The 27,549-nt window shown below is 48.2% G+C and overlaps 1 protein-coding gene across 1 annotated transcript in view; it reads left to right on the forward strand.

Annotated features, from left to right (window-relative positions):
• The window catches only part of LOC137564475 (protein NDNF-like), a 61,504-nt gene that overhangs the window by 15,314 nt on the left and 18,641 nt on the right, over positions 1 to 27,549 (forward strand). The window contains exon 2 of the mRNA XM_068278379.1: positions 5,360 to 5,552. Within this exon, the coding sequence (XP_068134480.1) occupies positions 5,386 to 5,552 (167 nt within the window). The 5' untranslated portion in view covers positions 5,360 to 5,385. The remainder of the gene's footprint in view (positions 1 to 5,359; positions 5,553 to 27,549) is intronic.

Here is a 27,549-nt window from a genome sequence, read left to right on the forward strand (position 1 = left end):
ACAGGCACCTTCCAAAAAGTTCAACTTTTGTCTCGTCGGTCCACAAGGTATTTTCCCAAAAGTCTTGGCAATCATTGAAATGTTTTTTAGCAAAATTGAGACGAGCCTTTGTTCTTTTTGCTTAAAAGTGGTTTGCGCCTTGGATATCTGCCATGCAGGCCATTTTTGCCCAGTCTCTTTCTTATGGTGGAGTCATGAACACTGACCTTAATTGACGCAAGTGAGGCCTACAGTTCTTTAGATGTTGTCCTGGGGTCTTTTGTGGCCTCTCGGATGAATTTTCTCTACACTAGAGTTGGGCCGAACCTCCGATTTTTTTTCCGCGAAAGGTTCGGTTCGCGAAAAAGTTCGCGAACCGCCATAGACTTCAATGGGGAGGCGAACTTTCAAAGTTTTAAAAAATTCTATCAACTGGAAAAATGATAGAAAACATGTTTCAAAAGCTCTAATACCTGGAGCCACACCTAATTGAGTGAAATACACATCACTGCTGGAGGACCCGCCCACCCTCCCTCCTCCAAGCAAGGTCCTTTATACAATTTGCCTACCTACACTAATTAGTTATGGGACAGCTGCTACACACTCTGCTAGGGAGATTTTAATTTCCCTCCCTCCTCCCTCCTCCCTCCACCCTCCTCCCTCCTCCCTCCTCCCTCCACCCTCCTCCCTCCACCCTCCACCCTCCTCCCTCCACCCTCCTCCCTCCTCCCTCCACCCTCCACCCTCCTCCCTCCTCCCTCCACCCTCCTCCCTCCTCCCTCCTCCCTCCACCCTCCTCCCTCCACCCTCCACCCTCCTCCCTCCACCCTCCTCCCTCCACCCTCCTCCCTCCACCCTCCACCCTCCTCCCTCCCTCCCTCCACCCTCCACCCTCCTCCCTCCACCCTCCACCCTCCTCTCTCCTCCCTCCACCTCCACCCTCCTCCCTCCTCCCTCCACCCTCCACCCTCCTCCCTCCTCCCTCCACCCTCCACCCTCCTCCCTCCACCCTCCACCCTCCTCCCTCCACCCTCCACCCTCCTCCCTCCTCCCTCCTCCCTCCACCCTCCACCCTCCACCCTCCTCCCTCCACCCTCCTCCTCCACCCTCCACCCTCCACCCTCCTCCCTCCACCCTCCACCCTCCACCCTCCAACCCTCCTACCCTTCTACCCTTCTACCTATTCCCTCCTACCGGAGGGAGGAGGGTCTCTTCTGCCAGGGAATTATACTATTTTAAAAACCAGTATACATCATACCATAGCTGGTACATCATACCATAGCTGGGAATACATACATGAGTATACATCATACCATAGCTGGGAATCGAACCCAGATCTCACTGTGTGGTGGGCACGTCACCCTAAGCACTGTACCACTACAGAAGTAAGTGAAGCTAGCCTAAAATTTAACATTTATGCTCAATGCAATAGAACCATTAGGTTGCTTAAAGGAGAACTGTAGTGAGAGGTATATGGAGGCTGCCATATTGATTTCCTTTTAAGCTATACCAGTTGCCTGGCAGCCCTGCTGATCTATTTGGCTGCAGTAGTGTGAATCACACCAGAAACAAGCATGCAGCAAATTTTTCCTTTTAAAATAATACCAGTTGCCTGAATTGCCTGCTGATCCTGTGTCTCTAATACTTTTAGCCACAGCCCCTGAACAAGCATGCAGATCAGGTGCTCTGACTGAAGTCAGACTGGATTAGCTGCATGCTTGTTTCAGGGTGTGATTCAGCCACTATTGCAGTCACAAAGATCAGCTGGACTGCCAGGCAACTGGTATTGTTTACAGGAAACAGCCATATCACTCTCAGTTAAGGTTCCCTTTAAAGGAGAACTGTAGTGAAAGGTATATGGAGGCTACCATATTGATTTCCTTTTAAGCAATACCAGTTACCTGGCTATCCTGCAGATCCTCTGCCTCCAATACTTTTAGCCCTAGACCCTGAACAAGCATGCAGCAGATCTGGTGTTTGACATTTTTGTAAGATCTGACAAGATTAGCTGCATGCTTGTTTCTGGTGTGATTCACACTACTGCAGCCAAATAGATCAGCAGGGCTGCCAGGCAACTGGTATAGCTTAAAAGGAAATCAATATGGCAGCCTCCATATACCTCTCACTACAGTTCTCCTTTAAGCAACCTAATGGTTCTATTGCATTGAGCATAAATGTTAAATTTTAGCCTAGCTTCACTTACTTCTGTAGTGGTACAGTGCTTAGGGTGACGTGTCCACACACAGTGAGATCTGGGTTCGATTCCCAGCTATGGTATGATGTATACTCATGTATGTATTCCCAGCTATGGTATGATGTACCAGCTATGGTATGATGTACCAGCTATGGTATGATGTATACTGGTTTTTAAAATAGTATAATTCCCTGGCAGAAGAGACCCTCCTCCCTCCGGTAGGAGGGAATAGGTAGAAGGGGAGGTGGGAGGTGGGAGGTGGGAGGAGGGAGGTGGGAGGTGGGAGGAGGGAGGTGGGAGGAGGGAGGTGGGAGGAGGGAGGAGGGAGGAGGGAGGTGGGAGGAGGGAGGAGGGAGGAAGGAGGAATTAAAATCTCCCTAGCAGAGTGTGTACCAGCTGTCCCATAATTAATTAGTGTAGGCAGACAACTGAGTCAAATGGTATAAAGGACCATGTGTGTGTTTGACAATAACATGTCTGCTGACAGTGAAATGGAGGCTAAAATTTTTGCTCAATACAGCATTATGGGGCGAATCGAACTTCCGCAAAAGTTCGCCTGATGCAGGCGAACGCGAACCCCCAAAGTTCGCCTGGAACCGTTCGCAGGCGAACCGTTCGGCCCAACTCTACTCTACACTCTTGGGGTAATTTTGGTCGGCCGGCCACTCCTGGAAAGGTTTATCACTGTTCCATGTTTTTGCCATTTGTGGATAATGGCTCTCACTGTGGTTCGCTGGAGTCCCAAAGCTTTAGAAATGGCTTTATAACCTTTACCAGACTGATAGATCTCAATTACAGTACTTTTGTTCTCATTTGTTCCTGAATTTCTTTGGATCTTGGCATGATGTCTAGCTTTTGAGGTGCTTTTGGTCTACTTCTCTGTGTCAGATAGCTCCCATTTAAGTGATTTCTTGATTGAAACAGGTGTGGCAGTAATCAGGCCTGGGGGTGACTACAGAAATTGAACTCAGGTGTGATAAACCACAGTTAAGTTATTTTTAAACAAGGGGGGCAATCACTTTTTCACACAGGGCCATGTAGATTTGGAGTTTTTTTTCTCACTAAATAATAAAAAACATCATTTTAAACTGCATTTTGTGTTCAATTATGTTATCTTTGACTAATAGTTAACGGTTTTTGATGAGCAGAAACATTTAAGTGTGACAAACATGCAAAAGAATAAGAAATCAGGAAGGGGGCAAATAGTTTTTCACACCACTGTAGACTTTAATATAATGCAGTGAGTTAGAATAACATGTTCAGGTACAATGCAGTACTGTGAACAGACACATAGAATTGTATGTCAGCTGACATGCAGAGTTATTCTGCAACACAACTAAGCACTGTGAACAGGGCCTCATTCTCTACGAGATAAGTAATGGTGGATTTTACAGTCGTTAGTCTGCCTAAAGGAAACATATTACATTATTTAAAAAGCAAAAAGTAATAATATATGTGAAGTTATTTAACGATTGCAGCCTGAGGCTGCCACAAGTCGTCCTTCACTTTTATGACCGGAGGGAAGTGCTAAAAAATGAATTATAGTTTATTTTCCTGACTTACAACACATCATTGCTTTCTGTCATGTACCTTTAAATTTCCAAGTTATTCTTTCTATCTTAGGCTCCCTGCACACTGTATGTGATTCCGATTTTTAATTGTTATTGCATGCTGCGTTTTTTCCTCCGTTTTTCTGTTGATTGCATTCAGGGAAAATCGGAATTGCAAATCGGAATGGCAAAACGGATTTGCAGTGAGCCTTACAGTATCTATATGTGTGGTGACTACATAGAAATTAAAGTATACATTTCCCACTGCTCTAATAGATAAGTAGCAATATTATAATTCTTAAAGTGGACCCAAATTAAAAATACAAGATTTCAGAAATAACATGTATTTTCTAAATTATAATAATAAATAGCAACCTTTTTTCAGCTGCATGATGACAAATATAAAATATTTTACATTTATTGGAGGAACCCCTCCCTTCCTTTCATATTGCCGGGACAGAATCTGGCAGACTAGTGGAGTAGATGGTGTCCAGCAAAGGAGGAATTGCTAATGGCTGCCCCCTGTATAACCCTAGTTATGGAAAGAGAAGGGTAAAAAGCATGCACTGAAATGCTCATAGGTTTGAAGGAGTGTTTATTTATCTTTGTATGTGTCAGAGTGGTGCAACAAAATATTTTGAATTAAAAATGTTTGGTTTGTGTCCGCTTTAAAGAGTACCAGAGATGAAGCACCTTCATGTATTTTACCATATACATCAATGGGAACATGACAGTAAACACCTACCCTGCTCTCTGTTTCATCCTTCACTGCTCAGCCTGCTTGTTATCAGCCCTGATAAAATCCCAGACTGGGCATTCAGTCTAGCTTTGCCCCGGAATCATTATAGCTGAGTCAGTCTTCTGTGATGTCTTTTCAAGCCCAAGCCTGCCCCCTTTTGGCTCTGCTTTCTGCTACGAGGATAAATAGCAGGAAAGCAGAGCCAGGTGGGGGCAGACTTGGGCTTGAAAATACCCGGGGCTTCCTCCAACCCCATAAGCACGGATGCGTCCCTCGCTGTCCTCCTGCTGTCTCCCGTTCAGCTGCGGTGAGCCCCGGTAACGGGCTCAGTCGAAGCCAGTCTGGGTCTTCTGCACATGTGCAGACCTATTGCGCATGTGCAGTAGATCTGGATTTACGTCACTGAGCCTATTACCAGGGCTCACCGCAGCTGGAGACCACAGGAGAATGGCGAGGGACGCATCCATGCTCATGGGGCTGGAGGAAACCCTGGGTAAGTAAAACAAAACTGCCTTATGACTCATCATCTCTGAGTCTCTTTAAAGATTTCAAAGTTTAGAGATCGACGGATTTGTTTTGGAAGGAGATTCCAGAGAAGGGGTGAAGCACCTGAGAAATTTTGTATACATGAATGTGAGGAGTTGATTCTAGAGGAGGACAGAAGAAGGTCATGTGCAGGGCTGAGATAATTGGGGTGATATCTAGAAACTAGTGAGGAGATGTACCGGGGAAGGGGGGGGGGGGGGGGAGAGAGATTGTGAGGAGCTTCGTAGGTTAGGGTCCAGAGTCTGAAATGGATCCTCTGGTTAAACCGGAAATACATTGGCTGCCATTCCAATTAAGTTCAATAAATTACACGTATGAATTTTTCCAACACATGTTTCTATTATCTTTCAGGGACCACTGGCTAGGACCCCGCCATCATGGAGAAGCTGGTTGTGCTCCTTCTACTGATCTACCTGTCTTCTCAGGGAATTGACGGCCTGTATGTCGCCCCTCAGTTAGACTCCAACCACATGGCAGATGTTAGGAGACTGCTTCCTGTGGGCCACCGAGTAGACGGATTTCTGTCTGTGGACAGACCGATGCGGTAAGCATGGCACACATTTACTCATATTTGTATATTTATACAAGAATCGAAAAGAAGGAGAGCATGTCTGGTATTCTCAGAGTCACCACTCAACCCAGACGCACACCATGTCTAATGGCATGACTCTATAATGACTATACAATGAGTGATGCAATACAAACAAGTCACGCATTTCACATGGCGATGTTTGTAAACCGTGTTCAATTGGAGAGGCAGTGGCACTTAGGATTTTTCACGGGGATTGTGTACATTAAAGCAGGAGGGTCAGCCATACTATGCCAGGGAAAAAACCCACATATATAAGTAGATAACTACTTGTCCTACTTACATAACAGATGTATTGCACTGCAGACATTTTGATTACAGAGCATTTTATAGAGTATAGAGTATTGTTTCCTTCTGACTAAAGTCAGTCTTGTTGTCATTTCCTCCCTTACAGTTTTTCCCCTAGAAACTGCACTGTCATAGCTAGCTTGCTTTGTAATCATGATGTGAGCACAGCATAGATCAGATTTCAGCAGCTAACTGAACAGCCAATCAGTGAGGAGCAGAAATGTGGTAGGGGAGATGACAAGCTTCCCACTCCTCTGCAATGTACCAAAAAGAGAAAGGCTGACTGAGATAAGATTCATTACAGCAGAAACACTTATGATTATATTGGAATGCTTGTAATGCAGGGTCAGGTTGCTGGCTGCATACTGAACACAGAGCAGTGGGGATAGATAGAATTTGATTTTTTGGCTGACAATCCCACTTTAATTGGATTTTTCATGAGGAACATGTACATTAATAGAAACATCATCGGGGTAAGGTAGGTATGAGTTAGGTCATTTATTTATGTTTTAAAAAAAATGAGCACTAATTTTGCATAATCGTAATTTTGCGTGGTAATTCACAATAGTAACAGTAATTAGTGACAGTAATTTAGCAATTTCGCTTAATTTTTTTGCATAATTTCGTGCAGGCTTTATCGGTTAATAGCAAAGACCTTGTAGTTTTTTGAGAAAATAGATTAAAAAAAATGCAAAGGAAAAATGTTTTTTAAACTCAGGAAAATGACAGGTAAACCCTAACCCCCTTAAGGACCAGAGATCGCTGCTACAGAAACGGCGGAATCCCGACGGAATACAGACGAATCGCTGCACATACCCGCCGTCACCGCCGCGCGTCAGGATCCTGGGCCACCCACTCAGCCGTCTCTATGACGGCAGAGTTCCTGTTAGCCGGCCAGGAGCCACTTTCATTGGCTCCTGAACGTCTTTCAATGTAAGCCAATGGGAGCAGCTTACGTTGAAAGACAGGGCCAGGAGCAAATGAAATCAGCTCCTGACCGACTCACAGAGCTCTGCCGTCATAGAGAGAGGCAGAGCAAGTGAGCAGCGGCGAGAGACGTTGGGAATCAAGATCTGCGGGAGTGACGGAAACAGCGGATGCGCGCAGCGGCAGGTCATTGAAATCTACGCCCTGCCAGCCAGGTGACCACCAAAACAGGACGTAGATTTCAATTAGCTTGGTCCTTAAAGGGAACCAGAGAGGAAGCACCCTTGTGTATTTTACCATATATATCAGTAAGAACATTACAGAAAACACTTACCATGCTCTCTGTTTCATCCTCACTGCTAAAAGTGTCTGTTATCAGCTGTGATAAGAATCCCGGACTGAGCATTCAGTCTGGCTTTGCAGGGAATACTTATAGCTGAGTCATTATAGCAGAGCCACAAGGGGGCAGGCTTGGGCTTGAAAAGACACCAGAGAAGACAGACTCAGCTATAATCTTTCCGTAGCAAAGCTAGACTGAGTGCTTAGTCAGGGATTCTTATCAGAGGTGATAACAGTCAGATTAAACAGAGAACAATGAAACAAAGAGCAGGTTAGGTGTTTACTGTCATGTTCCCTCTGATTTATAAGGTAAAATACAAGAGGGTGCTTCATCTCTGGTTCTCTTTAAGTAGTTAAAAAACAATTATTGCATTTCTGCTAGGAAGTAAAGCTGGTAGATGAGCAACTGTCCACTAGCAATTGCTTTCATTTTAGCTTTAGTAACCCCACTTGACCACTACAAGTGTTGTTAACCTTATGGACCAGAGCAATTTTCACATTTCAGTACTCCTCTAATTTATTTGCCAATAACTTTATCCTACTTATCGCACCAAAATGATCTATATCTTGTTGTTTTTTTCACCACCAATAAGTCTTTCTTTGGGAGCAGTGAGGGAGGGGGCACAGTGACAGAGGGGGAGCAGCGACACAATGGGACTGGGACTTGACTCCTCCCTTCCTCTCCTCGGGTTCCCCACTGTACTCCCCCCTCCATTGAGAAAATGTCCAGCAGCGGTGGCAGGGGGTTAGCAATAACTCACCTTCTGGGCTCCAGGCTATGTTCATGTGCTGCCTGCCTACTCTGTGTACAGAGTCGCTCACAGGAAGTAGTGGTACCGGCGCGCTTGGTGACATTGAACACCAGAGGCCAGGTGTTGCACCAGCAGAGGTGAGACTTTAAATCACTTGGGGGGCGGCCCACCACATGGTGGCAGGACAATTTATTTTCAAGCTTAAATCTATTGGAAATTGCTGTGTAGTGTGTGGGCGGGCAATGGATCCACCTCTGATCAGAATCGATTAAAGGGGCATCTATCTGATGGTCGATATGGCCATACATTGAGTGTAACATTACCTCCCAACTTTTTTCAGTTCAGAAAGAGGGACACTTAAGCCACCCCCCTGCCACACCTCTAGCCACACCCCAGACACACCCCTAATTACGCATACTATAAATATTTCATAAGAAGATGTTGTTTTATAATTCAGACCACACTGGTGCTTTTTATCCTGGTTCATTTTCCTTCCTATTAATATTTGAAAATAATAAATATATCAATGTAAAGGATGGCAATAACATTTAGGGCTCGATTCACAAAGCGGTGCTAACCCAGTTAGAGACTTTAGGCGTGATAACCATTGCACCACGCTGGTGAAAAGCCAGTTTAGGCGTGATAAGTTTAGGCGTGATAAGTTTAGGCATGATAAGTTTAGGCGTGATAAGTTTAGATAAGTTTAGATCGCGCGCAAAGTCCCGCACGCAAAGCAGTGCCATTAAACTCTATGCAAAGTGCACCAGACTTTGCTAGCGCAAAACTTTTGATCAGCTGTGCACTGCGGTGCTAACCCAGTTGGTACTATAGTTATCACGCCTAAACTTATCATGCCTAAACTTATCATGCCTAAACTTATCACACCTAAACTTATCACACCTAAACTTATCACGCCTAAACTTATCACACCTAAACTTATCATGCCTAAACTTATCACACCTAAACTTATCATGCCTAAACTTATCACACCTAAACTTATCATGCCTAAACTTATCACGCCTAAACTGAGTTTAGGCGTAATAATTTAAAGGGCTTTTCACCAGGGTGCTAAGGGCCCTTTCACACCAGAGGGATTTTTCTGCGTTTTAACGCCACGGCCGAAGTTGGCGTTTTGCTAGGTAAAAGAAAGTCCATAGACTTTCATTTTACCTTTCACATCTAACTCGGCGTTTTGGAGCGTTGCGTTTCAACGCTCCCAGAAGCTTTTTCAGGGCTGTTTACAGCCGAAGTTGGCTGTTGGCGTTTCAATGATAGTCAATGGAAAATGCCAACTTCAGCCTTTTCAAAGCCTTTTCAAAGCGTTTTACAGCTATCTTGTTCACTTATTTTTATAGAAGGAAAAAAAAAGGACGTTTTCATATGGGCTGTAAAACTCTTTCAAAACGCTTTGAAAATGCTTTGAAAACGCTATGCATTGGCACCGCTTTGTGAATCAGGCCCTTAGAGTCAATTACACACATTTTTTTTCAGTATATAAAAGACACACATTTACATAGCTCTGTACATCAGTCCTGAAAGAGGGACACATGAGGAGGAAAGAGGGATGGAGGGACATAGCTTACTGTCCCTATTTTTGAGGGACAGTCCCTCTTTGTAAGCCATGTCCCTCTGTCTATAGCTCACAACTGTCCCTCTTTTTGAGGGACTGTCCCTCAAAAATAGGGACAGTTGTGAGCAATAAGGCCACCTTTACAGAAAGATCTTGTCCTTACATCACCTTGCACGGCTAGGGGAAGATCTAATGACTAAGAGGTCTCCTCTCCGTCTGTCCTCGCTAGGCTGGCGCAGACTATAGACAGATCTCTGCATTGCTCAATACGTCTTGGCAGGAGCTCCGGAATTCACAATTCATGGCTGCCGTCATTTGATCTATTTCAGCAAAAGTTCAAAAGGAAGATTAATGATAAGTCATAATAAACACACACAGGAATAGTTAAAGGAACACTTTCATCGATATATAAAAGGGTATTTATCAAAGGACTGTTACTTTTTATATCTGCCTGTTCAAGCAAAGCTAATCGCACACACACAACAAGAGTCAATACTGGAGCAAAGCTATGCGGGTTACTATCTGGCATGCTTCTAGAGCCTTTCCTGCTTCAGGCGAAAACACACACACACAAACGCTATCAGACGGAGACGCAACTATAACCCAATGAAACAGTCTCACCTACTACATTAACAGGGGGTGAAACTCCATATTAGCTGAAAAAAAATGAAAAAAAAAATCATCAGATGAGAAATTATTTATTTAGCTGACCTATTCTGTTGTTTTTAGTGTTCACTTTCAGATTTAAGTGAAATGTGCTATGAAAAAAGAAAATATTTCTGCTGGTTTTTATCTTTTCTGTTTCTCTGTGATGCCCAAAGTGATGTCACTTCTGCCCCTCCTTTTTTAAGTTCAGTGTTTAGTGTTAATTTCCTGCATTTTTTTTTACAGATTACTGTCCCTCTCACAGCAAACATTGCCTAGATAACAGGCTTACATTACTGTGTGAAAGTGGAATTGTCACCATAAAAACCAAATTTTAACAGCAACTGGTCTGAGTGTATTAAGTGATAAAGATGCTAATCCTGCATTCAAAACTTTCAAAACTTTTTCTGCCGTCATGGTTTGGAGTTATCACATTCCTTAGGAGCACTGGCCCTTTAGTAGCCATTGCATTGCCATTCAGTTGCATGCTGGGGGTTCTTTTTATCTATAAAATATTTCTCCTCTTCCCTTAATTTCCCTGGCTAGCTGTCGAGCTAAAACTTGATCCTCTGCTCACTTGTGTTTACAAGCAATGCTGAGGTGACTCAGCGATAGGAGGAGAAAAGCAAAAACAAAAGAAGAATGACATGAGGATTTAGCCTAAACTGTGGGCAAAAGACATGGTTCCCACTTCCCACCAGGAACAGAATTCTCGTCATTTACTATAGAACATTCACTGAAATCATAACGTGGTCAGTATAATACATGTGTTATGTAAGTAGATCAAGTATTTATCTACTTATATATGTGTTTTTTTTCCCTAGCACAGTATGGCTAATCCTCCTGCCTTCACTCTTCAAAAGGAAGGGGGGGGGGGGGGGGGTATTCAACTACATTCTGACCATAGTGTCCTTATCTTATCTGAAATGGGAATTTTCTGTTATTTGCATTTTGAACTAAGCTTATTACTGTAGCAAAAAAAAGAAAAAGAAAAGACTTTCCACAATCTGGTTGGCACTGCACAGTTCGGGGGTGTATTTTGGCACATGCTTTTGGGGTGTCCTGGCATGAATTGTATTTTGGATGGGCTTTGGGACTCTCCTGGTGTGCTCTGTATTTTGGCATGGGCTTTGGCACCACTTAAGGACCAGGCTATTTTGCACTGATCAGGGGCGTATCTGGGAAATATAGCACCTATGGCAAACAATGAACTTGCGCCCCACACCTCTCCAGAGCCAACTTCCCCTCTAAAAATCGCATGCTTTCTTACATACCTGTGGTAAAGTTGCCTGTGTTTTTTGGCTCGGGATATTGCTGAAGTTACTTTCTTGGAAATATCTCTTCTTATTCCCTCTAAGGCAAGTGTGCCCTACATGCATGAATTAAGGATCCACATTCCCCAGATAACAGAATTAATCTGATCTGAGTGACAGACAGACAGGGAGGGGGGGGAGGGGCAGTCATGGCAGGGTAGCACAAGGGCAGGAATGGGGGCCCAGCACAGAAGCAAGCATGGGGCGCACCACAGGGGTAGGCATGGCAGCGCAGCACATGAGCAGGCATGGTGCCCCTGATGCTGTGGCGCCTATGGCACAAGCCATGCCTGCACCCCTCTAGATACGCCTCTGGCACTGATCTGTGGTGCGTGGGCTCTCCAGCCCACAGCACAGATCAGGTTGCAGCCAGGGCAACCAGACTTCCCCTCCCTTTTTTCCCCACGAGGCGGATGTCCTGCTGGGGGGGGGGGTCTGATCGCCGCTGGCTTGCTGCGTGCTACACGCAGGGGGGGCTCCTCAAAGCCCCCCTCTGCAGCGATTCCCAGCCTCCCTGTCCTTCCCTCCCTCCCCTCCTTCCTATGGGCGACACAGGACGGCGATCCATCCTGCGCCGCCTCAGATAGGCTTCAGTCTATCAGATGCCGGTGATCCCCAGCCAATCAGAGGCCGGGCTTCGCCGATCTCCTTTACGGCGCTGCTGCGAAGCAGCACCGTATCATGTAAACACTGGGGATTTCTTCCCCACGTGTGTATATTTAGCCTGCGAGCCGCAATCGGAGGCTTGCAGGCTGTTCACGGAGACACCCTCCGTGAACTGACATGGAAAGGTCGTTTCCATGCAAAACCACTTACGACCTCCCGACGCCTATCGGCGTTAGGCGGTCGTTAAGTGGTTAACTTATCCTCTACCCTTGTATTCAGCACATTTTTTATAGGCCAGTAACGGTGCCCATACATTACTCGGTTTTGCGGGCTGATCGACCTTTCCAATTTGATAATTTTAACAAATTGAAGGAGAATCGGTGACACAACAAGGCCACTCGATCAATTCGTGCAAAAGGATCGATCGGGAATGCTGGCCAAATCTTGGTCCCAAGGGCTCTATTGGGGGTGCAACGGTAATAGTGTCAGATATTGCGATGACTGACAGACCCCCAGCCGGTGCCCCTCCGTGTATATCAAGGACATCGAGGGAGCTGGCAGACTACAGGGGGCTGGCAGACTACAGGGGGCTGGCGGACTACAGGGGGGCTGGCAGACTACAGGGGGCTGGCAGACTACAGGGGGCTGGCAGACTACAGGGAGTTGGCGGACTACAGGGGGCTGGCGGACTACAGGGGGCTGGCAGACTACAGGGGTCTGGCAGACTACAGGGGGCTGGCGGACTACAGGGGGCTGGCGGACTACAGGGGGCTGGCAGACTACAGGGGGCTGGCAGACTACAGGGAGCTGGCAGACTACAGGGAGCTGGCGGACTACAGGGGGCTGGCGGACTACAGGGGGCTGGTGGACTACAGGGGGCTGGCAGACTACAGGGGGCTGGCGGACTACAGGGGGCTGGCAGACTACAGGGGTCTGGCAGACTACAGGGGGCTGGCGGACTACAGGGGGCTGGCGGACTACAGGGGGCTGGCAGACTACAGGGGACTGGCAGACTACAGGGGTCTGGCAGACTACAGGGGGCTGGCGGACTACAGGGGGCTGGCGGACTACAGGGGGCTGGCGGACTACAGGGGGCTGGCAGACTACAGGGGGCTGGCGGACTACAGGGGGCTGGCAGACTACAGGGGACTGGCAGACTACAGGGGGCTGGCAGACTACAGGGGGCTGGCAAACTACAGGGGGCTGGCAGACTACAGGGGGCTGGCGGACTACAGGGGGCTGGCAGACTACAGGGGTCTGGCAGACTACAGGGGGCTGGCAGACTACAGGGGGCTGGCGGACTACAGGGGGCTGGCGGACTACAGGGGTCTGGCGGACTACAGGGGGCTGGCGGACTACAGGGGGCTGGCGGACTACAGGGGGCTGGCGGACTACAGGGGACTGGCGGACTACAGGGGGCTGGCGGACTACAGGGGGCTGGCGGACTACAGAGGGCTGGCGTACTACAGGGAGCTGGCGGACTACAGGGGGCTGGCGGACTACAGGGAGGTGGCGGACTACAGGGGGCTGGCGGACTACAGGGAGGTGGCGGACTACAGGGGGCTGGCTGACTACAGGGGGCTGGCAGACTACAGGGGGCTGGCAGACTACAGAGGGCTGGCAGACTACAGAGGTCTGGCAGACTACAGGGGGCTGGCGGACTACAGGGGGCTGGCGGACTACAGGGGGCTGGCAGACTACAGGGGTCTGGCGGACTACAGGGGTCTGGCGGACTACAGGGGGCTGGCGGACTACAGGGGGCTGGCGGACTACAGGGGGCTGGCAGACTACAGGGGACTGGCAGACTACAGGGGGCTGGCGGACTACACTGGGCTGGCGGACTACAGGGGGCTGGCGTACTACAGGGAGCTGGCGGACTACAGGGGGCTGGCGGACTACAGGGGGCTGGCAGACTACAGGGGGCTGGCGGACTACAGGGGGCTGGCGGACTACAGGGGGCTGGCAGACTACAGGGGTCTGGCAGACTACAGGGGTCTGGCGGACTACAGGGGGCTGGTGGACTACAGGGGGCTGGCGGACTACAGGGGGCTGGCAGACTACAGGGGACTGGCAGACTACAGGGGACTGGCGGACTACAGGGGGCTGGCGGACTACAGGGGGCTGGCGGACTACAGGGGGCTGGCGTACTACAGGGAGCTGGCGGACTACAGGGGGCTGGCGGACTACAGGGAGGTGGCGGACTACAGGGGGCTGGCTGACTACAGGGGGCTGGCAGACTACAGGGGGCTGGCAGACTACAGAGGGCTGGCAGACTACAGAGGGCTGGCAGACTACAGGGGGCTGGCGGACTACAGGGGGCTGGCGGACTACAGGGGGCTGGCGGACTACAGGGGGCTGCGGACTACAGGGGGCTGGCAGACTACAGGGGGCTGGCGGACTACAGGGGGCTGGCGGACTACAGGGAGCTGGCAGACTACAGGGGGCTGGCAGACTACAGGGGGCTGGCGGACTACAGGGGGCTGGCGGACTACAGGGGGCTGGCGGACTACAGGGAGCTGGCAGACTACAGGGGGCTGGCAGACTACAGGGGGCTGGCAGACTACAGGGGGCTGGCAGACCGGACTACAGGGGGCTGGCGGACTACAGGGAGCTGGCAGACTACAGGGAGCTGGCAGACTACAGGGGGCTGGCGGACTACAGGGGGCTGGCAGACTACAGGGGGCTGGCAGACTACAGGGGGCTGGAAGACTACAGGGGGCTGGCAGACTACAGGGGGCTGGCGGGCTACAGGGGGCTGGCGGACTACAGGGGGCTGGCAGACTACAGGGGGCTGGCAGACTACAGGGGGCTGGCGGACTACAGGGAGCTGGCAGACTACAGGGGGCTGGCAGACTACAGGGGGCTGGCGGACTACAGGGGGCTGGCGGACTACAGGGGGCTGGCGGACTACAGGGAGCTGGCAGACTACAAGGGGCTGGCAGACTACAGGGGGCTGGCAGACTACAGGGGGCTGGCGGACTACAGGGGTCTGGCGGACTTCAGTGGGCTGGTGGACTACAGGGGGCTGGCGGACTACAGGGGGCTGGCGGACTACAGGGGGCTGGCGGACTACAGGGGGCTAGCGGACTACAGGGGGCTGGCGGACTACACGGGGCTGGCGGACTACAGGGGGCTGGCAGACTACAGGGGGCTGGCGTACTACAGGCAGCTGGCAGACTACAGGGGGCTGGCAGACTACAGGGGGCTGGCGGACTACAGGGGGCTGGCAGACTACAGGGGGCTGGCGGACTACAGGGGTCTGGCGGACTTCAGTGGGCTGGCGGACTACAGGGGGCTGGCGGACTACAGGGGGCTGGCGGACTACAGGGGGCTGGCGGACTACAGGGGGCTAGCGGACTACAGGGGGCTGGCGGACTACAGGGGGCTAGCGGACTACAGGGGGCTGGCGGACTACAGGGGGCTGGCGGACTACACGGGGCTGGCGGACTACAGGGGGCTGGCAGACTACAGGGGGCTGGCGGACTACAGGGGGCTGGCAGACTACAGGGGGCTGGCGGACTACAGGGGTCTGGCGGACTTCAGTGGGCTGGTGGACTACAGGGGGCTGGCGGACTACAGGGGGCTGGCGGACTACAGGGGGCTGGCGGACTACAGGGGGCTAGCGGACTACAGGGGGCTAGCGGACTACAGGGGGCTGGCGGACTACACGGGGCTGGCGGACTACAGGGGGCTGGCAGACTACAGGGGGCTGGCGTACTACAGGCAGCTGGCAGACTACAGGGGGCTGGCAGACTACAGGGGGCTGGCGGACTACAGGGGGCTGGCGGACTACAGGGAGCTGGCAGACTACAGGGGGCTGGCAGACGACAGGGGGCTGGCGGAAACCCCAGGTAAGTGAAAATACTCTTGTTCCCTTTGTCACAGGATTACGGTACTTACTTCCTTTCCTGTCATAGGCAGCTACAGGTGCCCCTTAGTATAAGGTATCCAGAGTTACCCTCAGTATTAAGTAGCTAGAGGTGCCCCCAAGTATTAGGTATTTAGAGGGACCTCATTATTAGGTAGCCAAAAGTGCCATTAGTATTAAGTAGCTAGAGCTGCCCCTTAGTATTAGGTAGCTAGATGAGCATCCAAGTATTAGGTGGCTAGAGGTGCCTCTGACTGAAGGGAGATCTCGTCAGTGGAATGCAGAGAGCTGGGTGAGTAACCTCATTTATGCTCTGCTCAGGACTCAGCATAGGAAAGGAGGGAGGAAGGCACTCGGGGAGAGGATTTAGCCGCCTCTCCATCATCAGGCGCCTTTAGGCGTGTGCCTACAGTGCCTTACGGTAAATCCGGTACAGGTGTGGACCTTGAAACTGTAAACAAGAGACTAAGGGCTGGTTCAGATGGGCGTCTGCGGAGTGTTTACCGCCAGCATTTGGAGTTAAAGGCTCCCATTCAAGTGAATGGGAGTGTTTGTACCAGGCTTTTAGCAGCGTTTACACAAACGCGGCGTTCGGGTCCTGATTTTTCCTTCAAGGCGACCCTGGACGTTACATGCAGCGTCCTGGGGCAGTTAACCGCCACGGGTGATGTTCCCCTAGGGGAAGAAAAAAGTTGACTGCATCCGAAAGCTACGTGAATGCTGCTGAAAGCACGAATGCGTCGCCGCCGCAACGCCACCAAACACGACGCCACAGAAAGCCGGGCAGGCGCCCGTGTGAACCAGCACCAAGGGTTAAGTTTCAAAAAGAAACGTTAGTGGTCGGTGCTGAAAACAAGGCGTTGTAAGATAGGTTAGGGTTATGCACTGATAAGAATAATAGGGAGAGTGCTAAGAAGGAAGCCTGTGCCAAAAATATACATATTCCTTTACAACGCCTACGACTTAAAATAAGCTGCAGTGTTTAAGTGATGATTGAATGATTAAGATGAATGATTAAGTGAACGTTGATTCTCACTTTTTATCACTGGCGAAGTAGTTAAACAGTTATTATGAAGATAAAGTATGAAACACATATGGGGCCATATGTAATTCACTTTTTCTCTTGAGTTTTCTCCTAGGAAAACATTTTTAATCTTTGTTTTATAATAATGTTTTAGTACTTTGCAATGGAAAAAGTAACAAAAAGTAGGCAAAAAGTGCTATCAAAACTATTTTGAGTATTTGTTTGCATGCTGCCTGGTTGTTTAAAATGCATTTTATTGTCAAGCCTGAAAATTTCACCTGAAAACTCAGGGGAAAAAGTGAATTACATATGGGCTCTTAAACTATTTTTTATTTCATGAGTTACCGTATCTAATTTTTGTTTTATCTTTTTTTCTCGCCCTATGTGTAAATAAATCAATTTCAGCACAAAGCCAGCCAATGGATACAAAGAACTGGTTGAGGAAATCAATAGCAAAGTAAATGTAATCAAAGACAACCTATTATCTTTCTGGGTGCTGAAAAAGGACCATATAGAGAAGAAGATAAAAAGGTTCATGAGAAAAAGTATTACGCACTGCAGACAAAGGGCTTGACTCTGTAAAAACAGACATTTTCACTTCACCTTTTTGAAACCAAATTCATACTCGCGTTGAAGAGTTTAACAAAACAGAATTTTCAGAAATTTTCAGATTTTTTTTTTCTTTAGGCCCCCTTTTTGACTTGCATTGAAAACCTGCATTGCGTTATCCTATTTTACCGCAGGGTAACACAACAGCAATGCCAGGCAATGGTGCCTAGCACACTAACCATGTCACATCAAGTTGCGGCAGAAGTGACCGATACGCCGTTGAGCCAACGCAAAGTCAACAGCGCAATACCGGCTAACTTTTGTGGCAATGCAGCGGCGGTAAAAGTAATGTAGGTCAATGGGCGATGCAGGAATTTTAAAAATGTTGGCAGGGTGCATGAGTGTAACTAAAGGAATACGATGTACTGTATGTACTTCCTGTCCAGCAGGAAGTATGTCTAGCTGGCGAGGGGAGGCGAGGGGCGTGGGTGTGTGTGTGAGTGTGGGGGGTGGCGGCACTATGCATATGACCTTGTTAAGTGTAAAACCTGCCTTAAGCTATGTACACACATACGACAACGATCGTTCGTTGTGAACGACGAACAAACTTTTAATTGACGAAAGGACAACCTAAGTAAAGTTAGCTTTTAAAGGTGTGTAATGATCTGATTGTTAGAACGAACGTTACATCACGTAAAGCAACTATTAGGCTTGCGCATAAAAATGAAAAGTTCAATGGAGAAATAGCGAAATGCGCATGTCAAGCCTAGTACGAACGACCGTTTCCAACGATGTACTACTTTTGCAAACGATCGTCGTTGGAAAAAATCCGCCAAGCTAGATCGTTCGTTTTTAACGATCTAGCTCGTCCGTCGTTAGACTTAATGGTCATTGGCTGCTTTTTTTTAAATGATCGTCGTTTGAAATGATCGGGGAACGATCGTTTCAAACGACTATAGTCACATGTGTTTACGCACCTACAGTGTATTGGGCCTGCTTCAGCTAAAAAGTCAAGAGTTGCTAATCCAATAATGTTTTACAACTTTGTACAATTTTTGGGCCAATGGGTACTATACTATTAATTCTTGTTTGCATCCATATTTATTGCAAATTATATACTGCTTGGTAAGGGGCCAATTACATGCAAGTTCTGCTGATTTTGACTGGCCCAGTTTAGAAACTGCATACAATTAGCATGCAAGATACAATATCGTCAGCCTCTCATCGACCCTATCTCTAGTTATTTTAACATTCATTAATTGTTCATAAGATGTACTTGTAGTGCAATGCAGTAAACCGCTTTACTGAATAACACTGAATTACTGACTTACGGATTGTTGTCACAGAAAACAGGAAGAGACTAAATCCACCACAAACAGCAGTAAAATCATAATTAGCCATAACTCATTGTATCACTTTGTTGTGCGCGAATTTCGCATAATTGTAATTTCAATCAGAATTCACAATTACGATGCAAAGTCATAATGCAAAATTTACTGTAAATTCACAATCAATTGTGTGCATAACCGTTATTATGTTCCGTAATGCAATTACGTGTAATCAGGCAAAAATTCGAAAATTTGATTCTTTGGAAACAAGTCAACATTTGACAGAGATTTAAAAATCCATTTTTTTTCTTTGGATTTTTTTTAAATTGATTGTATCCAAAAACTATAAGGTCTTTTCGAAAATATTTTTGACTTATCCCCACTATTCCACTTACTCCCCTTAAAGAGACTCTGTAACAAAATGTACAGCCTTATTTCTTCTATCCTATAAGTTCCCATGCCTGTTCTAATGTGGTCTGTCTTACTGCAGCCTTTCCTAGTTGCACAGTGGCTGTATTATCTCTGTTATATAATCTAATCTTCTTTCCTCTGACGGCTTTGTCGGACTCACTCACTCAGGCTGGAATGTGCATCTCTGCTTGTGATAGGATAGAAGCTATACACACCCTCTCCAGGCCCCCTGCAGGCTCTGTATGAGTCACAGACTGATCTACTCTCAGCCTATCACAAGCTGGTTAGCAGCCATGCCTTTTGTTTGTAAACACTGCCTAAAACTGGCAATTACAAGCCAGGATCGCAGAAAGGAGTGGCAGAAACAGCACAAAGGGGCCTAGGAGAACATAATGAATAGAATGGTATGCTTTTTATTGTAAGAATTTTAGAGTACAGATTCTCTTTAACTGGTTTGAATTCCGGCTGTTGTATTGGGAAACCTGTATTCGCCCGTCTTGACACTTCAGCACCCAAACATGTGGGCGGGGTCAGAGGGAGTTCACATATTTGTGCGCCATGTCGCTTTTCATGTGACTCCCCTGACCCCGTCCACGTGTTTGGGTGCTGAAGTGTCGAGACGGGCGAATTCGAGTCTCCAAATTTCAACAACCCAAATCTGAGCACTAACACTAGTTAGGGGAACAGGTGGAATAACTGGTTTTCAAATGTCAACAACCCCAATTTGAACCCATACACTACCCCAACCATTCTGGTTTGCATGGACGTTTTTTGCAATTGACACATGAAAATCGTTTACGACCGCCGCATTCAAATTCTTGGTAACATGCAAAATGTATTAACAGATTACCCAAAATCTATTGAATTTCAAAACCCTAATTATGTGTAATTAGTTTAGAAATTTTATGCAAAACTCTAAAAGTGAAATAAGTACATTCCGATCATTGCTACTATCTATATTACCATTGTAGAAATTCATACACGTCTTGTTATGCTACTGGAAAGCAGGGCCGGATTTAGGCCAAGGCCACCTAGGCCATGGCCTAGAGCACCACAGGAGCAAGAGCACCAAAGCAGCAGGCTAAACTGGTGCAGCATTTGCAAGCATGCAAATGCAGCAATGCAGGGAGACCAGGTGAATGCCTGACCGCGGTACTCTGCTGCTAGCCGCCTGTGCAGCAGCCACCTTGCTCTCTGTGCACGTTTGCATTGTGGCCGGCGGCTATGGACTAGGGGCAGCATTGGAGACGTAAGGAAGAGGAAGCTTCTGCACTGGAGACAAGCTGAAAAATGAGTGACACTGATGGCTGCTGCGGTATGAAGGAAAGCTGGCTAACTTTACTGAAAAGGGGGGGGGGGGGGGGGTGAGGGATTAAGGGAGTCATTTGGCTACCTATACTAGAGGGAAAGGGGGGAGAGGTCATCTGGCTACCTATACTGGTGGGAGGGTCCCTAGGCTACCTATACCAGAAGGAAGGGGGGAGAGGTCATCTGGCTACCTATACTGGGGGGGGGGGAATCATCAGGCTACCTATACTAGAGAGGAGAGGGGTCATCTGGCTACCTATACTGAAGGGGAGTGGCTGGTGACAGTGGCCTTGGTCGGTACAGAGTACAAAGCCCTGCTGAAAAGAAAAAAATAAATAGCATCAGAAAGTTATCGGATGTTAATCTGAGGAAAATAAGCAATGCTTTCAATCTTTTGAACTTTTTCCAAAAAGTAATTTTAGCCGGCGTTCCCCTTTAAGTCACAGCTTCCTGAATTGTGGCCTGTGTGACACTGAGGAATGAGGTTTCAGCGATAACAAGTTCACTGCCAGGGCTGTGTCAGGACAAAGTTTACTGTCTTGTTCCTTGTAACTCATAACAAAACAAACAGCAGAGAAGCCAAGTCACTCTCTTAACTCTTCTCTGCCCGAAATCGCAACACAGACGGAAGTACAGCTAAAAGCTGCGCGGAGGAGCTGGGGAATCTAACCCTGTAAAGGACATCCCAGGTGAAAATAAACAGATGAGATAAACAATTGTAGCTATCCTCTTTCTCCTAAACATGATTTTTTTTCAAGATATCCCACAGTTTTATTTTATATTTAAATCTAGTTTGTAAGTTTTTACTGTTTCATTGTCTCTACTCAATGCCACCTTCATTGAAGTATGCTAGAGCTCCAATCTATGAATTATTGACCCTTTTTATCTCTTTCCGGTTCTCAGAAGCCATTTATTGACAGGAAAGTGTTTTATGGCTGTAATTACTTATCAGTGAGGGTTATGCTATAGTCTAACCCAGTCCTGACCCGGACAAAAACTGTCACTTACATACCTGATGTTTAACTCTTTCAGGCAGAGAAAGAAAAAAAGGAACACAGCCTAGTTATTTGTGTGCTAGGCACTGTACATACCCATGTCTATCTCATCATGTCGCATGTCACTTCGGGTATCCTTTAATGACCAGCCCCGATACACTGGGCTTGATTCACAAAAGAGTGCTAACTGTTAGCACGACCGTTTTCACGCGAATTTTCACATTGCGCGTGTTCGCGAATTTTCGCGTGAAACGATAACGGTTTCGCGCGCAAAAGCGAATTTTCGCGCGGGAAAATTCACGTTTGTGCGCGAAAACGTTATCGTTTCGCGCGAAAATTCGCGAACGCGCGCAATGCGAAGATTCGCGCGAAAACGCCCGTGCTAACAGTTAGCACTCTTTTGTGAATCAAGCCCACTGTGTGTTTCTGCCTCAAGGTATAGACAATGGCCATTGTGGTGTATTTAAAGCACACCTGAACTGAGAGGGATAAGGGGGCTGCCATATTTATCTCATTTTAAACAATGCAGATTGCCTGGCAGTCCTGCTCATCCTCTGCCTCCAATACTTTTAGCCATAGCCCCTGAACAAGCATGCAAATCAGGTGCTCTGACTGAAGCGTGAAAGGATTAGCTGCATGCTTGTTTCAGGTGTGTGATTCAGGCACTACTGCAGCCAAAGAGATCAGCAGGACTGCCAAGAAACTGGTATTGTTCAAAAGGAAATAAATATGGCAATGCCGGTTTTACACTGAATTTTGGCGTTGCAGTGCTCCTGTCACATCAGACTGCCGAAAATTACAAACATATGACCCTGCTGCGAGTGTGCTGATGGGGTCACATGCATACCCCGCTCCCCGCTCATTGATGTACTTCCTGCTGGACAGGAAGTACGTCACTAGGATTGACCCTCAGCATGCTGTATGCGTGACGTGGCTGCATGTGACCACTTCGCGTGATCACGTGGACATATATATGTTTTTGGTATTGCCTGGTTCTCACCAGCTTAAACATCCATGCACTTTAATAATTAATTTGATGTTAATGAGCATATTTTTTTCCCTTTTTTTTCCCTGTATATTATGCACTGATTTTTATGATATGCACTTTCTGGGTCTTGGCAATAGTGATCTTTCCTAGCACACTCTCTCTTATCACAATTTGAGTATACCTGGACCCGGGTCCCAATTTGTCTATTCTGGGCTCTATTAGAACCCAGATGACTGACATCTGCAGTACTTAGTGTTACCCATATTATGGAGGCAGTGGCGTAGCTAAGGAGCTGTGGGCCCCGATGCAAGTTATACAATGGGGTCCCCCAAGCACTCTATACATAGCAATTGATACGGCGCATCAAAACCTGCCAATGGCAACTATAGTGTCAGAGGTGCAAAAAGGGGGTCGGGAACAGTTTGCTAATGATTACCACTATTCAAAGTATCTTAAGAAGTGATTATTATGAGCACAGGACCAATAGAGAGCTAATACTGTAGTTGAGGGAAAGCCTTTTGGGGCCCCTCTGGCCCGAGGGCCCCGATGCGGTCGCAACCTCTGCAACCCCTATTGCTACGCCCCTGTATGGAGGTGAAATATTGGGTTTAGGATAGGCACACCTTGCCGTGGGTTATTGGGTGCTCAGCCTTGATGTAGAAGCGACATCAATCCAATACAAACGATTCAAGGTCGGCTGGCACACCAAAGTCAGTTTCCAAGCAAATTTATTGAATGCACAGCATGACAATTGTTTCGGGGCCAAGCATGGTCCCCTTCATCAGATAAGTGCAGACATACAAGTGATGCAAAAAACCAGCACATATATATACCCAACAATGATCAATCACCAGGCATCAGAGGAAGGGACCTCCCCCCTAATTACCATGCATGATTAAGCTCAATGCAAATCCATTGCATATATGTTACACTAAAATACGTATTTCATAACCTCATACCTGACTCTCATGGTAAGTCTCTCCAAATGTGATAATACGTTTCTTTCAAAGTGTCCAAAATCCGCAGCAGCTCCTGTTGTTGATGTTGCAGACTGCAAATGACAGTCTACAACTATGAAACTCGTGCTACTCGCCGCCTGAGGAGTCGGTCAGCCGTTAGGCTGATCAGGCTGTTGCCGATGGAGTCGCCATGGTAACCTGACAAGCAGGCTGCCATAGCCAGTGAGCTCACGGCGGGGCGTGGTCAAGACGTCACCTCGTTCCCTGCTCAAACCGCGCTGTCAGCGAGCGGGGAACGGGCGAATAGTGGGCGTGGCCGTGGCATACGGCGCTGCCCTCAATGGCTCTGTGGCTCTCGATTGGCTAGGGGGCGCGGACATGCGCGCAACCATCCTGCCTCCTCGTCTCAACATGGGTAACCTAGGTTACCCTAAACAACCAGGCTGCGTAGGACTTGGGCATACTCTGAATGCCAGTAACAGCTCTAGGATACATATGGTAACCCAAAGGGGAGGGCAAAGAGATAGGGAAACCGGGAAAGAGATGATGAAAGGGAAGTTTGGCAGAGGGAAGCCAGATACAGAAAGACTGAGATAGACAGGTGGGAAAAGAAAAAGGGGGGGGGGGGGGGGAAAGGGAACAAAAGAACAGAAAGATGCCATAATAATGAGGTTATGAAATACGTATTTTAGTGTAACATATATGCAATGGATTTGCATTGAGCTTAATCATGCATGGTAATTAGGGGGGAGGTCCCTTCCTCTGATGCCTGGTGATTGATCATTGTTGGGTATATATATGTGCTGGTTTTTTGCATCACTTGTATGTCTGCACTTATCTGATGAAGGGGACCATGCTTGGCCCCGAAACAATTGTCATGCTGTGCATTCAATAAATTTGCTTGGAAACTGACTTTGGTGTGCCAGCCGACCTTGAATCGCCTGTATGGAGGTGAGGCACAAGTGATATTTGAAAACTTTTCCACATATATTGTGTTGAGGAATGTCTTGGTTTTCATTGATTTTAGATGGTTGTTAAAGAATATCTGAAATGAAAAAACCTCCCCTGGGGGTACTCACCTCAGGTGGGGGAAGCCTCCGAATCCTATTGAAGCTTCCTCCGTCATCCTCGGTCCCACGGCGGCGGAGAAAATCCTCCCGGAGCGGCGGCGATGTAAATATTTACCTTTTGGCTCCAGCGCAGGCGCAGTATCCGCTCTTCCCACGGAGATAGGCGAAAATAGACGATCTCCACCGGGCCACTCTACTGCGCAGGCGCAAGTCTCCTGCAAGTCTCCTGCATCTGTCCTGCTCCTGCGCAGTCGAGCGGACCCGACGGAGATTGGATATTCTCGCCTATCTCCATGGGAAGAGCTGCAACAGCGCCCCCGCTGGAGCCTGGAAAGGTAAATATTGCACAGGCTGTCGGATTTGTCGCCTGTGCGTTCCGGGGGCTGCAGCGAGACCGCCGTGGGACACTGGAGGACGGGGAAAGCCTTAATAGGGTCCGGAGGCTTCCCCCTACTGAGGTGAGGACCCCCAGGGGAACTTTTTTCAGTAGAGGTTTTCTTTAAAGGACTTCCGAGGCCAAAACTAAGAAAATTACACTGTGCCTTTTTTCTAGCCGAATCCACGGAGGACGCCCTGCGCGTCCTCCGCTCCGTTCTGCCGTCAGTGTCGGCCTATTCGTTCCCCCAGGGCAAGCCCCGACCCCACCGAACGGGTCGCATCGATGCCACCCCTAAGATGGCCGCCGCCTTGATCCGCGGCTGCGCAGTACGCTTTGCCGCGATTGCGACTGCGCAGCCTTTAGCCCGCCTCCCGCCGCACGCTTCAGGAGGATGCCGGGACCCATAAGCGGCGAGAGGCGGGCTAAAGGCTGCGCAGTCGCAATCGCGGCAAAGCGTACTGCGCAGCCGCGGATCAAGGCGGCGGCCATCTTAGGGGTGGCATTGATGCGACCCGTTCGGTGGGGTCGGGGCTTGCCCTGGGGGAACGAATAGGCCGACACTGACGGCAGAACGGAGCGGAGGACGCGCAGGGCGTCCTCCGTGGATTCGGCTAGAAAAAAGGTACAGTGTAATTTTCTTAGTTTTGGCCTCGGAAGTCCTTTAAGCATTGAATAAAATGAATCTTTTTGTATGATGAAATGGTGGTGCAGCGTGATTATACCAGGAACTCTGATCTTATTTTGTGATTTCATAGTGGTTTATCTATCCTGGTGCTTGCGCACCACACACAATCAAGGAGTGCGAATCTTAATAACTGAATTACAACTAGGATTGACCCTCTCGTACGCATGCACGCCGCACTCCCGTCTATGAAATTCCTGCGTCGTCGCTGCATCACGAAAGTCATACGGTAAAGCGCTGCAGACGTTGCATCAGCTCGGTAGCGATTTCGAAGCTTCCAGCGCAACACAACGCAGTAAGTGTTAAGCTAGGTACACACCATACAATTTTCTGGCAGATTTACCTGCCAGATCGATTCTTTCCAACATGTCCGATCTGAATTTAAATCGATTTTTCATTTTTTCCAATCATTTTTTTAAATCGTTTTTTTTTCGATCATTTTTTTTTATCGATTTTCATGGAACGAAAATCAAAAAATCGATTGAAATTCAATTCGGAAATGTTGGAAATAATACATCTGGCAGGTAAATCTGGTAGAAAATTGTATGATGTGTTCCTAGACTTAAAGTTTGTGCCTCAACTACAAGGGAAGATACTTCATGAGATAAACAGATATAGCAAATGAGATAAAAAAGATAAAGGGAGTTCACTTGTAAGCTAAAGAGATAAGAAAAGACAATCATGAGATAAACAAAGAGCAGGAATAAATGAGATAACTAGATAAGGAGAGATAATTTGTGGGACAAAAAGGGCAATGCAATGCAATAGCTGTTGGTAAAGTTGCCATGCACAAACAGGGCACACCAATTTTATCGGTAATAACACCAGCGGAGTTGAGTTCGTTGCGCAATTAGAGAAGCTTGTGTTACCTGGGCAACATGCCAGTTGCTATGATATCTTGTGCAGGGCAGTAATCAGGAGGGGAGAACTGACACTGCAGTGAGGAGCCCAGGGCTTCTGCCCCCCCCCCAAAGTGCTGGCAGGGCCGCACGTGCTGGCTGAGGGCCTGTGGCTCACTAACCAGCACACCGCGTTCCAGCACTGAGAGAAGAATGACATCAGTACTTGAACGTGGGGAGCAGTTGAGCGGACTTTCTATACTGGGGCACCACCTATATCTAGCTACAGGCTACCTATACTGGGCAACCACCTATGCCTGGATACCTATACTAGGTCTGGAACCACCTATACCTAGCTACATATACTACAGCACCACCTATAGCTGGCTACTTATACTTGGGGCACCTATACCTGGCTACCTATACTGGGGGCACCTATACCTGGCTACCTATACTGGGGGCACCTATACCTGGCTAGGGCAGGGGGACGAGTTGAGACAGAAGAGGACAAGAGGTAACACAGGCGGACAAAAGAGGCGCAGGGAGAAAAGACGAGTTGAGACAGGAACATGTAGTCACACAGAGGGACACAAAAGAGGCACAGGAAGAAAAGAGGGGGACAAAAGAGAACCGATAAAAGATAAGAATGGAAAGAAGTCCCTATCTCATTTGTTAACCAGGGACTACCTGTATTTTGCTAGTATTTGGCCCCACCCAGTGGCGTAGCAATAAGTATAGCAACCATAGCGTTGCTACGGGGCCCTACGCCACAGGGGGCCCGCCTGCCCGTACATCAGTTTTGTTTTTTTTTCGTTTAGTTTTTTTTTTTTTTAATGTCGGTCCTGTCCGGGGCCCCCACCCCCCATACTTTTAGAGCTGCAGGCCCCCCCCTCCCTGGCCCTCCTCCTCTGATAAGGTGGCTGTGAGGAGGGGGACTACTTGGGCGCAATGATACTCCTGGCGGCCGGCCAGACAGTTACTCTATAGTTCCGGCTTCCGGGCCGGCCAGCCAGGGAGAAGGAGGAATGACGTCCTATGCGCGTGCGAGGGAGGGAGCGGACTGCTCAGGGTGCTGTGCCTGTTGGACTGGAGGAGGCCAGAGCGGAGGAGAG

The sequence above is a fragment of the Hyperolius riggenbachi genome, chromosome 3 (assembly GCF_040937935.1).
Source record: "Hyperolius riggenbachi isolate aHypRig1 chromosome 3, aHypRig1.pri, whole genome shotgun sequence".
In the NCBI taxonomy this organism is placed as follows: domain Eukaryota; kingdom Metazoa; phylum Chordata; class Amphibia; order Anura; family Hyperoliidae; genus Hyperolius; species Hyperolius riggenbachi.